Below are 12,690 nucleotides of genomic sequence, written 5' to 3' on the forward strand. Positions count from 1 at the left end.
GACCTGGACCCAATATACCGGCCACTGCAGCGGACAGCTGGAACTGACAACCGGAAGCGGCAGATTCAAACCACTACAAATTCTGGAGGAAACATCACAGAAGCACTTCACAGGAGGCTCCCAAGCACTGAGGATGTCACCTAGACAGGGGACGAAACGTCTGCAACACAAATTCCCAGTTCGGTGAACAGAACCACAACAACAGAGTGAACTATCTGGGGAAGTGGTAGGTGCAGGTAGTCACAACATTTAAAAGACCTTCAGACAGTAAACATAACAGCTAACCCGAGAATGCAACCTTTTTAAAAAAGGTTTTGTGATTTACACATGAAAGAAGTGAAACTGTCACTGTATTCTAACAGATGAAAGGCTTAACAGACAATCAATTTTTCAATGTATAATTTCAGTTACATCACACTGTAAATGTTTGCTATAAATTCTGTGTTAGGATTGAGCCCTCCACTATCACCTGATGAAGGAGCATCGCACCGAAAGCTAGTGTGCTTCCAATTAAACCTGTTGGACTATAACTTGGTGTTGTGAGATTTTTTAACCATGAATAGGAGAGGGTGAGAGGGATATGGGCCAAATGCAGGCAAGCAGAATTAGTTCAGTTTGAGAAATTTGGTCAGCGCGGACAAGTTGGATTAAAGGATCTAGTTCTGTGTTGTACATCTCTATGACTCCATTTTCTCAGGGTCTGGACGGGGCAAATGCTGAGAGGTTGTGTCCCCTTGTGGAAGAGTCTAGGGTCAGACACATAATTTCAGAGTAAAGGTTTCAGTGAGGATTTTTCTTTCTCTCAGAGGGTAGTGAATCTGTAGCATTATTTACGGAAAAGGGCTTGTGAAACTGGGTAGTTAAGTGCATTGAAGTCTATCTGAGATAGATTTTTAATCAGTCAGGGAATAGCAGGTTATGGAGAAAGGTCAGGAAAGTGGGGTTGGGGATTATCAGGTCAGCAACAATCTTATTGAATCAATGGACCAAATAGCTTATTTATCCTTCTATGTCTTATAATTTTATAGTCTAAAGCTTCAAAACTAATGGGAGGATAACTGGAAAATAGTTATTTTGTAGTCTGTTGATCCCACTGGGTTGAGTGGGGAGAAATAGAGCAACATTGTTAAAATATTTTGGTCACAGCACTACCAATACACACCTAGACTTTCAATAACAGCCCTAATTAGTTAAATAGTCAAAAATCACGCATCACCAGGTTATAGTCCAACAGGTTCATTGTAAATGTGAATTTTTGGAGCATTGCTCCTTCCTCAGGCATAGTCATACTAGGCCTGAGGAAGGAGTAGCACTCTGAAAGCTCATCTTTTCAAATAAACATGTTGGACTATAACCTGGTGTGTTGTCATTTTTGACCTTGTCCAACCCAGTCTTACATTGGCACCTCCACAACATAGTTAATTAGTAAGAGCAACCATTACCTGCATTATTGCTGCATGATTGAATATAGAAGGTCTCTCTTCGATAGATGATTTCCTGACCTATAATGCCAAAACTGTACGTGTCACCTTTCTGAGATACTCCCTCCTGTCGCAGGTGCTCAGGAGCTGTCCACAGGTCTGGATGTTAAGGCACAAAGAAAAACAAATACCTGAATACGTTGAACATCTTGCCAAAACAACCAGAGAGACTTGAAGGTAAGAGCTTAAAACTACACCCTCAGTTTTCACACATGCAGGACATCCCAAGGTATTTTACAGCCAATGAAGTGCATTGTGATATAGAGTTAAAAATCACACAACACCAGGTTATAGTCCAACAGGTTTAATTGGAAGCACTAGCTTTCGGAGCACTGATCCTTAATCAGGTTGTTGTGATGAAGGAGCAACGCTCCGAAAGCTAGTGCTTCCAATTAAACCTGTTGGACTATAACCTGGTGTTGTGTGATTTTTAACTTTGTCCACCAGCATCTCCAAATCATTGTGATACAGAGCAGCTATTTTACACATAATAGGCCTCTCACAACCTGCAATGAGATAAAGATCAGACCATTTGTTTTGACTAAACAAAACCAAAAGAACTGCAAAAGAAATCAGAAACAGGAACAGAAATTGCTGTAAAAACTCAGCAGGTTTGGCAGTGCCTTGGACAGAAATCAGAGTAAACATTTCAGATCCAATGACCCTTCTGTAGAACTGATGGTAGCTAGGAAAAGGTTGGTATTTATGCAGAGGATGGGTGGGGGAGAGGGGAGAGTGGAACAATAGGTGGAGATAGAGCCCAAACAGAGAGAAAAACAGACAAAAGAGAGAAAAACAAATATAGGTCAGACAAAGGAGTGGGAAGTTTCCTGAAGAAGGGCTCATGCCCGAAACGTCGATTCTCCTGCTCCTTGGATGCTGCCTGACCCGCTGCGCTTTTCCAGCAACACATTTTCAGCTCAGACAAAAGAGTGTGAAAAGATCAGTCGAGGGGAATGAATAGCTGCTAATGGGAATTATTAGTAGCTGACAATGGGTTGTGTGTGGTAGCAGCCCATGTGATGACAAGGCCTGGTCGGTGGGGGTTGGGGTAAGGAGAAGGGGTGTCAAGCTCTCAAAGTGTTGAACTGAATATTGAGTCCAGAAGACTGTCAGGTTCCCATTTGGGGAAAATGAGGTTCTGTTCTTTCAGCTTATGCTGAGCTTCACTGGGACACTGCAGCAAGCCTGAGACCGTGATCAAAAGAACTGTGGACGCTGGCAATCAGAAACAAAAACAAAAACAGAAACTGCTGGGAAAACTCTGCAGATCCAGCAGCATCTGTGGAGAGAAATCAGACTTAACGTTTCAGGTCCGATTCTGAAGAAAGGTCACTGGATCCAAAACATTAACTCTGGCAGCATCTGTGGAGAGAAATCAGAGTTAACGTTTGGATCCAGTGACCCTTCTTCAGAACCGGACCTGGAACGTTAGCTCTGATTTCTCTTCACAAATGCTGTCAGACCTGCTGTGTTTTCCCAGTAACTTCAGTTTTTGTTCCTATGACAGAGATATTGACCTGTGTTGAAGTGGCAGGCAACTGGAAGCTCTGGGTCATTTTATTGGACAGAACATAGGTGTTCTTTGAGGCGATCACCCAGTCTGTACTTGTTTCCCCAATGTAGAGGGGACCACATTGTGAGCAGCAAATGCAGTAAACTAGACTGAGTGAAGAGCAAGTAAAGCACTGCCTCACCTGGAATGTGTATTGGGGCCCTTGGATACTGAGGAAAGAGGAAGTAAACAGGCAGGTATTATTCCTGATGAAGGGCTTTTGCCCGAAACGTCGATTTTCCTGCTCCTCGGATGCTGCCTGAACTGCTGTGCTTTTCCAGCACCACTCTAATCTAGACTCTGGTTTCCAGCATCTGCAGTCATTGTTTTTACCTAGGCAGGTATTACACCTTCTGCGGTTGCAGGGGAAGGTGCCATGACGGAACGTGTTGGGAGTGAATGAATGGAACATGAGGGAGGGGAGGGAAATATGTGTCTGGTGGTGGCATCCCACTGAAAGTGGCAGAAATGGCGGCTAATGATCCTTTGGATGTGGATGCTGAAGGATGGTAGGTGAGGACAAGGGGGACCCTATCACTGTTGTGGGAGGGAAGACATGGGGTGAGGGCTAAAGTCCGGGAGATGGGTCATTCCCAGCTGTGGAATCCTCAGTTGAGGAAGAACATGGGCATTTTGGAGGCCCCCTTATCGAAATTAGCTTCATCAGAACAGATGCGACGGAGACAGAGGAACTGGGAGAATGAAATAGAGTCTTTACAGGAAGCAGGATGTGAGGATACATAGTCAAGGTAATTGTGGGGGTCGATGGGTTTGTAGTGAATATTGATGGGCAGCCAATCTCCAGAGATAGACCAAGTGAAGGTGAGATCGGGGTGGAAATTGGAAGTGAGATAAACTTTTCCAATTAGGGACGAGAGAAGGAAGCAGCACCGATGATGCCTTTGATATATTGGAGCAAGAAATGTAGGAGGGTCCCTGAGTATGATTGGAACAAGGAATGCTGAATGTACTCCATGAAGAGACTGGCATAACTGGGGTGCATGTGGGTACCCATGGCCACTCCTCTGACCTGAAGAAAGTGAGAGGAGTTAGAAGACAAGTTGTTCAGAGTGAGGATGAACTCAGCCTGGGGGAGGAGGGTGGTGGTGGAAGGATTTGGATCATGCCATTTTTTCCAGGAAGCAGAGGAGAGCCCCGAGACCATCCTGATGGGGGACAGACATGTGAAGGGACTGCACATCCATGGTAAAGAGGAGGCAGTTAGAGCCCACAAACTGGAAATTCTGAAATTGGCATAAAGTGTCGTTGGAAGGGACTGGACAAGGGAATAAAAAATCAAGTCAAGATAGGAAGAGATGAGTTCTGTGAGGCAGGAACAGGCAGAAACAATTGTTCTGCCTAGGGAGTCCTGTTTGTGGATTTTGGGAAGAAGATAGAAGTGGACTATGTGGGGTTGGGAGACTATGAGCTTGGAGGCAGGATGGGGAGATCACCAGATGAAATGAGGTTAGTGACTGTTGTGGTCACCTGATAGTCCATGGTGGGGTCAAAGTTCGGGAGAGATAGGACGAGGTATCTGAGAGTTGGTGCACAGTCTCTGCAATGTAGATGTTGGAACGCCAGACAACAACAGGACCATCTTTATCGGCAGGCTTGATTAGAATGTCAGGGTTGAATCTGACAGTACCAAGTGCAATCAGTTCAGAGGGAGATAGGTTGTAATGAGTGATGGGGGTAGACAAATTGATGTGACCAATGTCACGTCATCAGCTCTCAATGAACAGGTCAAGTGCAGGTAAAAAGCCCAAAGGAGGGTTCCAGGAGGAGGGAGAGTGTTGACGTGTGTGAAGGGGGTCCCCACAGCCCCCGGCACCTTCCCCGCAACCACAGAAGGTGTAACACCCGCCGTATACTTCCTCTCTCCTCAGTATCCAAGGTCCCAGACACATCTCCCAGGTGAAGCAGCGATTTACCTGCACTTCACTCAATCTCGTCTACTGCATTGGCTGTCACAGTGTGGTCTCGTCTATATTGGGAAAATGAAGCATAGACAGGGTGACCACTTCGCAGAACACCTATGTTCTGTCCACAGAAATTCCCCAGAGCTTCCAGTTACCTGTCCAACATCTCTGTCTCAGGCTTGCGATACTGCTCCAGCACAGCTCAGCATAAGCTGGAAGAACAGTACCTCATTTTTCACTTGGGGACTCTGCACCCTTCTGGCCTCCATATCACATTCAAATGTTTTAGGGCTTGAGACACCCTCTCCCATATCCTTTCCCCAGCCCCCACACACCAGGTCTTGTCATCACATGGGCTGCTACCACACACAACCTATTACCAGCCACTAATAATCCCCATTCATTCTCCCAGACAGTCCTTTTCCCACTCCTTTGCCTGTCCAACAGTTTCGCTCTCTCTTTGGGCTCTATCACCACCTATTGTTTAATCTCCCCCACCCCATCTTCTGCATAAAAGATGCTGCCTGACCTGCGGTGTTTTTCCAGCAATTTCTGTTTTTGAATGTGTTTTGCCTGACATCAGGGCATTGGGGAAACCTCCCTCAGTATAGAGTCATGGGAGTCATCCAGCATGGAAACACACCCTTCAATCCAGCCAATCCATGCCAAACATAATCCCAAACTAAACATAGTCCCACCTGCCTGCTCTTGGTCCATATCACGCTAAACCTTTCCTATTCATGTACTTATTCAAATATCTTTTAAATGTTATAATTGTGCCCATATCCACCACTTCTTCAGGATGTTCATTTCAAATGCAAACCACACTCTGTATAAAAAAATTGCTTCTCACGTCTTTTTAAATATCTCTCCCCTCTCCTTAAAAATCTGCCCCCTAATCTTGAAATCCCACATCCTAGGGAAAAGACACCTACCATTCCCGATGAAGGGCTTATCCCCGGAACATAGATTCTCCTGCTTCTCAGATGCTGTCTGACCTGCTGTGCTTTTCCAGTGCCACACTTTACGACCCTGATCTCCAACATCCTGAGTCCTCACTTACACCTACCATTAATCCTATCTATACCCCTCAAGATTTTATAAACCTCTGTAAGGTCATCTCTTAACCTTCTAGACTCCAGTGAAAAAAGTCCCAGCCTATCCAGCCCTTCTTTATAATTCAAACCTTCCATACCCGGCAACTTCATGGTAAATTGCTCTGAGCCCTCTCCAGCTTAATAATCACCTTCCTATAACTGGGTGACCAGAACTGGACACATCTTCAACGTTTTGGTCATACATTCTTTCACCTCCATCTGTGGAAGTAAAAAGGGCCTCAATTTAACCTGGTTCCCATTTTCCTCCTTTCTGCCTATCTTCCTTTGTGGAGCTTCTTAGTCGTCAAATAGACTCTCCGTCTCTCAAGGAGAAAGTGAGGACTGCAGATGCTGGAGATCAGAGCTGAAAATGTGTTGCTGGAAAAGCGCAGCAGGTCAGGCAGCATCAAAGGAACAGGAGAATCGATGTTTCGGGCATAAGCCCTTCTTCAGGAATCCGTCTCTCAATCCTATCACTTCCATTCTGACATCTGCTCTCAAAGTCTACGTCTTTAAACAAGCCACTGGACATATAATCGTACGATGGTTCCAGCACTGGAAGAGGCCATTTGGCTCACTGTGTTCATACTAGACCTTTGCAAAAGCCACTCAGCCATGCCCACTACCCTATCTTTTACCCTAAGCCCTGCAAGTATATTCCCTTCAGGTAGTTATCACATTTTCTTTGGTTATGCCTCAGTCGAATCTGCCTCCATTATACCCTCCAGTTGTGCATTTCAGGTTTGAGCTGCCTGTGAAAAGGAGACTTCCCTCTCATTACCATTGCTTCTTATGCCATTAATCAGTGTACACTCACTTTGGATCCTCCTGCCAATGGAAATAGTTTCCCTTGCCTATCCTGACTCTGATTTTGAACACCTCTGTTACAACTTCCTCTTTGACCTCTCCAGGAAGAATGGTTCCAGCCTCTCCAACCCATCCATGTAACTGTAATGCCTCATTCCTGGAACGTTTCTCAAGAATCTTACCTGCAGCCTCTCTCCCACAAAACATGACGTCCAGAAGTGGACACAACACCGCAGCTGAGGTCAAATCAGTGTTCTACACTGGTTTATGACAATTTCTTTGTTTTTGAACTGTATGTCCAAATTATAAATGGTGTGTATGTATATCCCCAGTTCTTCCTGTCCCTGTACCTCATCAACATGTTCTGTTCACAAAATCTCAAGCAAATTAGTCAAACACAGTTTCTCCTCAGCAAGTCTGTGTTGGTGTTCTTCAGTTAAAACATTGTTGTCCAAGAGACTGTGAATTTTTTTAAGTACATTCATGACGAGTGGGCATTGCTGACTGGGCTAGTGTTTATTGCCCATCCCTAGTTGCCCTTGAGAAAGTGGTGTTGTTGTTGTCCCAAATATTAAAAACTTTCCCATTGCCAAGGTTAAGTTGACTTGCCTGTAGTTGCTGCATTTATCCTTGAATACTTTCTTTTTGTACAAGATGTAATGTTGCAATTCTGCAGTCCTCTTGTACCACTCTTCGTAACTAAGGAGGACTGAAAGATAATGGCCAGTGCCTTAATTTTCATTCTTACTTGTCTCAAGATTCTTGGCTTCATCTTATTTAGTTCTTGAGATTTATTAATCCAGCCTTTGTAACACCATCTCCTCTTTTGCCATCTTTACCTATCCAGTGTCCCACCTATATCCCATATCACTGTGATGTGTACAGAATTCTTCTACTTGTTAAAGATCAATGCAAAGTATTCATTAATACCTCAGTTATGTCCCTGACTCCATGTGTAAACCCTCATTTTGATTTTCAATCTGCCATCTCTTCACTTCTTATCCTTTTACTCCTTTATATGACTTCTGGGGATTTTCTTCAAAGAAGACTTAATTTCTATGTTAGCAACCAATCTCTTCTCATACTCTTTTTTTTCTTATAATTTGATTTTTACTTTTCTGCTGAACATTCCACAGTCAATCTACATCTGGTTCTCAATGTTATTATCTGCCTCACATCTGTCATATGTACTCTTTTTCTGAAGAATCTCACTCTCTTTTGTCAACCAAGGAGCACTGGATTTCTTTGCCCTACCTCTCCACATTGTGGGAATATACCTTGACTATACTCAAACTAACCCCCTCCCTTTAAATTGGTTAGTTCCTGTTGTTTGCCAACCTTTAATTTCAATTTACCTGGACCAGAACCATTCTTATCCCAGTGATGTTGGCCATATACCAATTAATTATTCTTACTTCTAGCTGGTGGTATACAAATACACTCAACAATGTAATGACTCTTGTATTGTTTAGCTGTTTTAATCATTCTTTCTTTGTTCCCTCAAGGTCCTCTCTGCAGAATGTGTTGCTCTTCTTTACCAATAACGTTACCTCTCTTCCTTTCTTTACTTCCCTGCTTTCATGAACACTTTATTGTAAGGACTTTAATGTCTTTTTCTGAACCAGGTCTTCGTTAGTGTCATATAATAGTTTCACAAGCCATCTCCATCTGCAGCTTATGACCTTACTCTGTACATTAACATAAATGGATATTAAACCAATTTTAGGCCCATTTCCTCTCACCCCACTTTGTAGCTTATTATTTACTACTCTAGTACTCTCTCCAGCTTCTTGTGCATCTTGATTTCTCTCCTAAATATTAATTCCTGGTTCATTTACCTCGGCAAAGTTAGTTTAAACTCTGCTCAATACCACTCGCAAGTCACCTCTAGAGGTATTGATTTGAATCTAGGTGGTTAGAACTTTCCAGCCTATATACATCTCATTTCCACAGAACCAGTCCCAGTGACCTATCTAGTAGCTAGTGGTAGAGAAGACACCATCATAATCCAGAGTCGGGTCACTGTTCTGAAATAACATGTAGGTTTATGACATGATAGCAATAAGGACAACTATGTTTTCTCAGACATCATTACTGGACAGATGCATTCGCTCATTCCAAAACCTCTGACGCATCCGCTCATTCCAAAACCTCTGATAGAACACCTTGTCTCCACCCACAGACTATATGCAACATCATGGAATGGATTGTGCCAATGTGACATGAACATTCACCTTTTCATAGGTTCATATAGTGCAGAAAAGACCTTTCAGCTCCTCCAGTCAGCACCGACATTGCCATTAAAAGTGGGCTAATCCCAATTTCCCGCAATTATCCCACATCCTTAAATGTTATGGTATTTGAAGTACTCATCCAAATATTTTTTAATGGTTGTTACGTTTCCAGGCTCCACTTCCCAGGCAGTGAGTACCAGAGTCCCATTGCTCACTGAGAGAAAAAGGTTTTCACAAACCCCCTCTGAATCTCCTATCCCTCAACCTAAAACTCTGGCCTTTCGAGATTGACCCTTCAACAAGGAGAGCAGCTGCTCCCTAGTCACCCTGTCTATACCCCTCATAATCCTATACACCTCAATCATTTTCACCTGCCGCCCTCTCTGCTCTAAAAAAAATCCAAGCCTATCTAATCTCTCCTTCTGGATCAAACGCTCCATCCCAGGCAACATCCTGGTGAAGCTCCTCTGTGCCCCCTGTAGTCCCTCTGGTCATGAGGTGACCACAACCGCATGAGGCCTGACCTGAGGCTCTGTATGACTTCTGCACTATCTTTTTTTTGTATATATTTATTGAAAAATGTTTTTTATTCTTTTACAAAAAAACAAACCAAAAAGAAGTTACAAAAGTACAGAAGGACAGAAAAGTAGAAATAATATCGTCCTATTATAGTATATTACAGTAATGTTGACAATAAACTGCCTACTATTCTTCAAGACTATTCTACAGTCGACTCATATTTGCTTAACTTAAATTAACACAAACTCAAATTAAATAAACATTAAATTAAATTACATACCAGTAAAATTAAATTACACTACATTGTACTATATCACATTACTCCACTCGCTGCACCTCCATCAAGGCTCCTGTCCACAGGAGCAACAATGATTATACCCATATTTACTAGGTCTCCCTCCCTGGGGTCCCCAGACCACCATCTACGGCCCTTGTGGCTATAAAGGCCCTAACCAGTGCAGCTGACAGATCTCCACGTCTATATAATTTAGACAGGGCCTTATAAAATTGCTTCGTTCCATGGTGCACCATACTTGTCAGGTAATCTTGAGGGACATGCTCCGTCAGAAGCCTGTGCCACCCTGCGAGACCTGGAGGCTTTTCTGATATCCAATTCATTAGGATGTTCTTCCTCGCACAGCACATAAGAATGTTGAATAACCTCTTCACGTGCTCACCCAAAGAAGGAAGATTCAGTAGCTCCAATAGGAGGGACACCGGATCCTCCCTAACCTCCATTCCCAGGATCCTCTCCAGCTCATTCACTATGGCCCCATCAATATCTGCGGATCTTGGAACAGGACCAAAATCAATGTGTAAGGGTGCCAATACTGTTTTTACATTTTGGACATTTCAGGGAAGATCCTTTCTTGAACTTTGCTAACCTCTCTGGCGCCACATGGGCCCTGTGGAGGATCTTCAATTGCATACTGAAATTTCTTTACATTCCCCCATATATCTTCCCATCCTTCCAATGAGATTTCTTCCCCCAGCTCCTGATTCCAAATCTCATGGAGTGTCACCATATCCCAAGGCATTTCCTCTCTGCAGATGATATATGGAACTAACTGAGAGAGCGCCCCCACATTGGAGCACTCGTCATTCTATATCCAACTTGTGGGGCTGGGTCAAGAGCATGGTCTTCTGTAATCCCTAACCTGGAAATATCGGAAAAGGTCCCAATGAGGGATTCTATATTTCTGACATAATTGGCTAAAAGACATCAAGACCTCTCCCTCAAATAAATCTCCCACACAGGAGATTCCTTTACCCTCCCTTGCTCTGAAGTTGGAGTCCATTGACCCTGGTGTAAATCCTGAGGCTCCCACTAAACGGGGTGAACGGAGAACTCCTAAACAAATTGCCCTCACCCTGCCACATTATCCTCCATGCTTTTTACCATGTTTATGATAATCAGATTCTCACAGTGCTCAACTGCCGATCTCATCTTATCCATGATAAGTTTATGAGGGGACATCTCACCTTCAAGGCCTCTACATCAAGCCATATCGACTTCAAGTCATTGCGCACCCATTCGCCTACATTCACCTACAACAGGGCGCCTATTTGGTATCTCTTCATATCTGGGAGGTCCACCTCCCCCATATCCTGTGGAAGCTGCAACTTGGTAAATTTAATTAAGGTGCGCCCATAGCACCAAATAAATGATCCAAGCCATCCCACAAACCTCCACAGCATCTGTTTGGATAATAACACCAGGAGCATCCTCATAGGATATAACAACCGAGGAAGAACATTCATTTTAATCAAGGTTATATGGCCTAGCCATGATATGGGTAGTCCCTCCCATTGCTGCAAATCCTGCCTTATTCTCTCAAACAGCTGCACAAGGTTAGCTCCGTACAGTTGCCAGAAGTGAGGGGTAATAAAAGTTCCCAGTTAGAGAAAACCTTTCCGCGACCATTTAAAAGGAAACTCCATTCTGTCCTCCAGCTTCGGTACCTCCACCAATCCCCTCACAGGCATGACTTCCGATCTTGTAAAGTTTATCCTGTATCCTGAAAAGCTGCTGAATAATTTAACTTTTTTGTATTAGCCGGGGCATGGACTTTTCGGGGTTAGCCAAAAACAGAAGGACATCGTCTGCATAGAGAGTAAATTTGTTGTCCCCCAACTCCCACCTTTGGTGCTTTTATTTCAGGGTCTTTTCAGATGGCCTCTGCCAGTGGTTCAAGTACCAAGGGAAACAGTAGTGGTGACAGAGGACATCCCTGTCGGCTGCCCCTCCCCACACCAAAATTGCTCGATTTAATCCCATTCGTACTAACCGCTGCCTTGGGGTCTCTATATAACACTGCCATCCACCTGGTGAAGGCCCCTCCCAGACCAAAACCATCTAGAACATCAAAGAGATATGACCATTCCACCCATCAAAAGCCTTTTCTGCATCCAGGTTTACCACCAAACCTGGAATCATTGTCTGCTGACATATTTGCACTATATTCAATACCCGGCAATAATTGTTGGAGGAGCTGCAGCCCTTAATAAAACCCATCTGGTCCTCTTTTATAATAACGGGCAGCATCTTCTCCAGTCTCAGAGCCAACACCTTTGATAGAATTTTAAAATCCACATTCAACAACGAGATGGATCTATACGATACGCAATCCTGGGGGTCTTTCCCTTTCATTAAATTAAGGGAGATATTAGCCTCCCTAAGAGAGGGCGGAAGACAGTCCTGGCTATACGAATGACTATACATCTCCTGCAGTGATTCAGCTAACGTGTGTATAAACCCCTCGTAAAGTTCACTTGGGACCCCAGCTGGACCGAGTGCCTTACCACCTTGGAGCTGCCTTATCACCTCCTGCACCTCCTGTACTGTCAGAGGTGTATTTAAAAGGGAGGCCTGATCTGCATTTATACAGGGAGGTCCAAGTTTTCAAAAAAGAATTCCATTCTCACTTCTCCATCCCCACAGCCCTCCGACCAGTATAACTCTGCACAGAATTCCTGGAATCTGGCATTGATCTTCCTCAGTTCACGAATGACATTGCCAATTCTCTCCCTGAATGGACTGTGGAGCCACTTTGCTTCCTAGCCAGGTAAGCCAGG

The 12,690-nt window shown here is 43.9% G+C and overlaps 1 protein-coding gene across 2 annotated transcripts in view; it reads right to left on the reverse strand.

Moving 5' to 3' along the window:
• LOC122542318 (heat-stable enterotoxin receptor-like) overlaps nucleotides 1-12,690 on the reverse strand; it is a 186,771-nt gene that overhangs the window by 34,160 nt on the left and 139,921 nt on the right. For both annotated transcript variants that reach the window (XM_043679963.1, XM_043679962.1), the window contains one exon: nucleotides 1,443-1,580. In XM_043679963.1, coding sequence (XP_043535898.1) covers nucleotides 1,443-1,580 — 138 coding nt within the window. The remainder of the gene's footprint in view (nucleotides 1-1,442; nucleotides 1,581-12,690) is intronic.

This window comes from Chiloscyllium plagiosum, chromosome 39, assembly GCF_004010195.1.
Source record: "Chiloscyllium plagiosum isolate BGI_BamShark_2017 chromosome 39, ASM401019v2, whole genome shotgun sequence".
NCBI lineage: Eukaryota > Metazoa > Chordata > Chondrichthyes > Orectolobiformes > Hemiscylliidae > Chiloscyllium > Chiloscyllium plagiosum.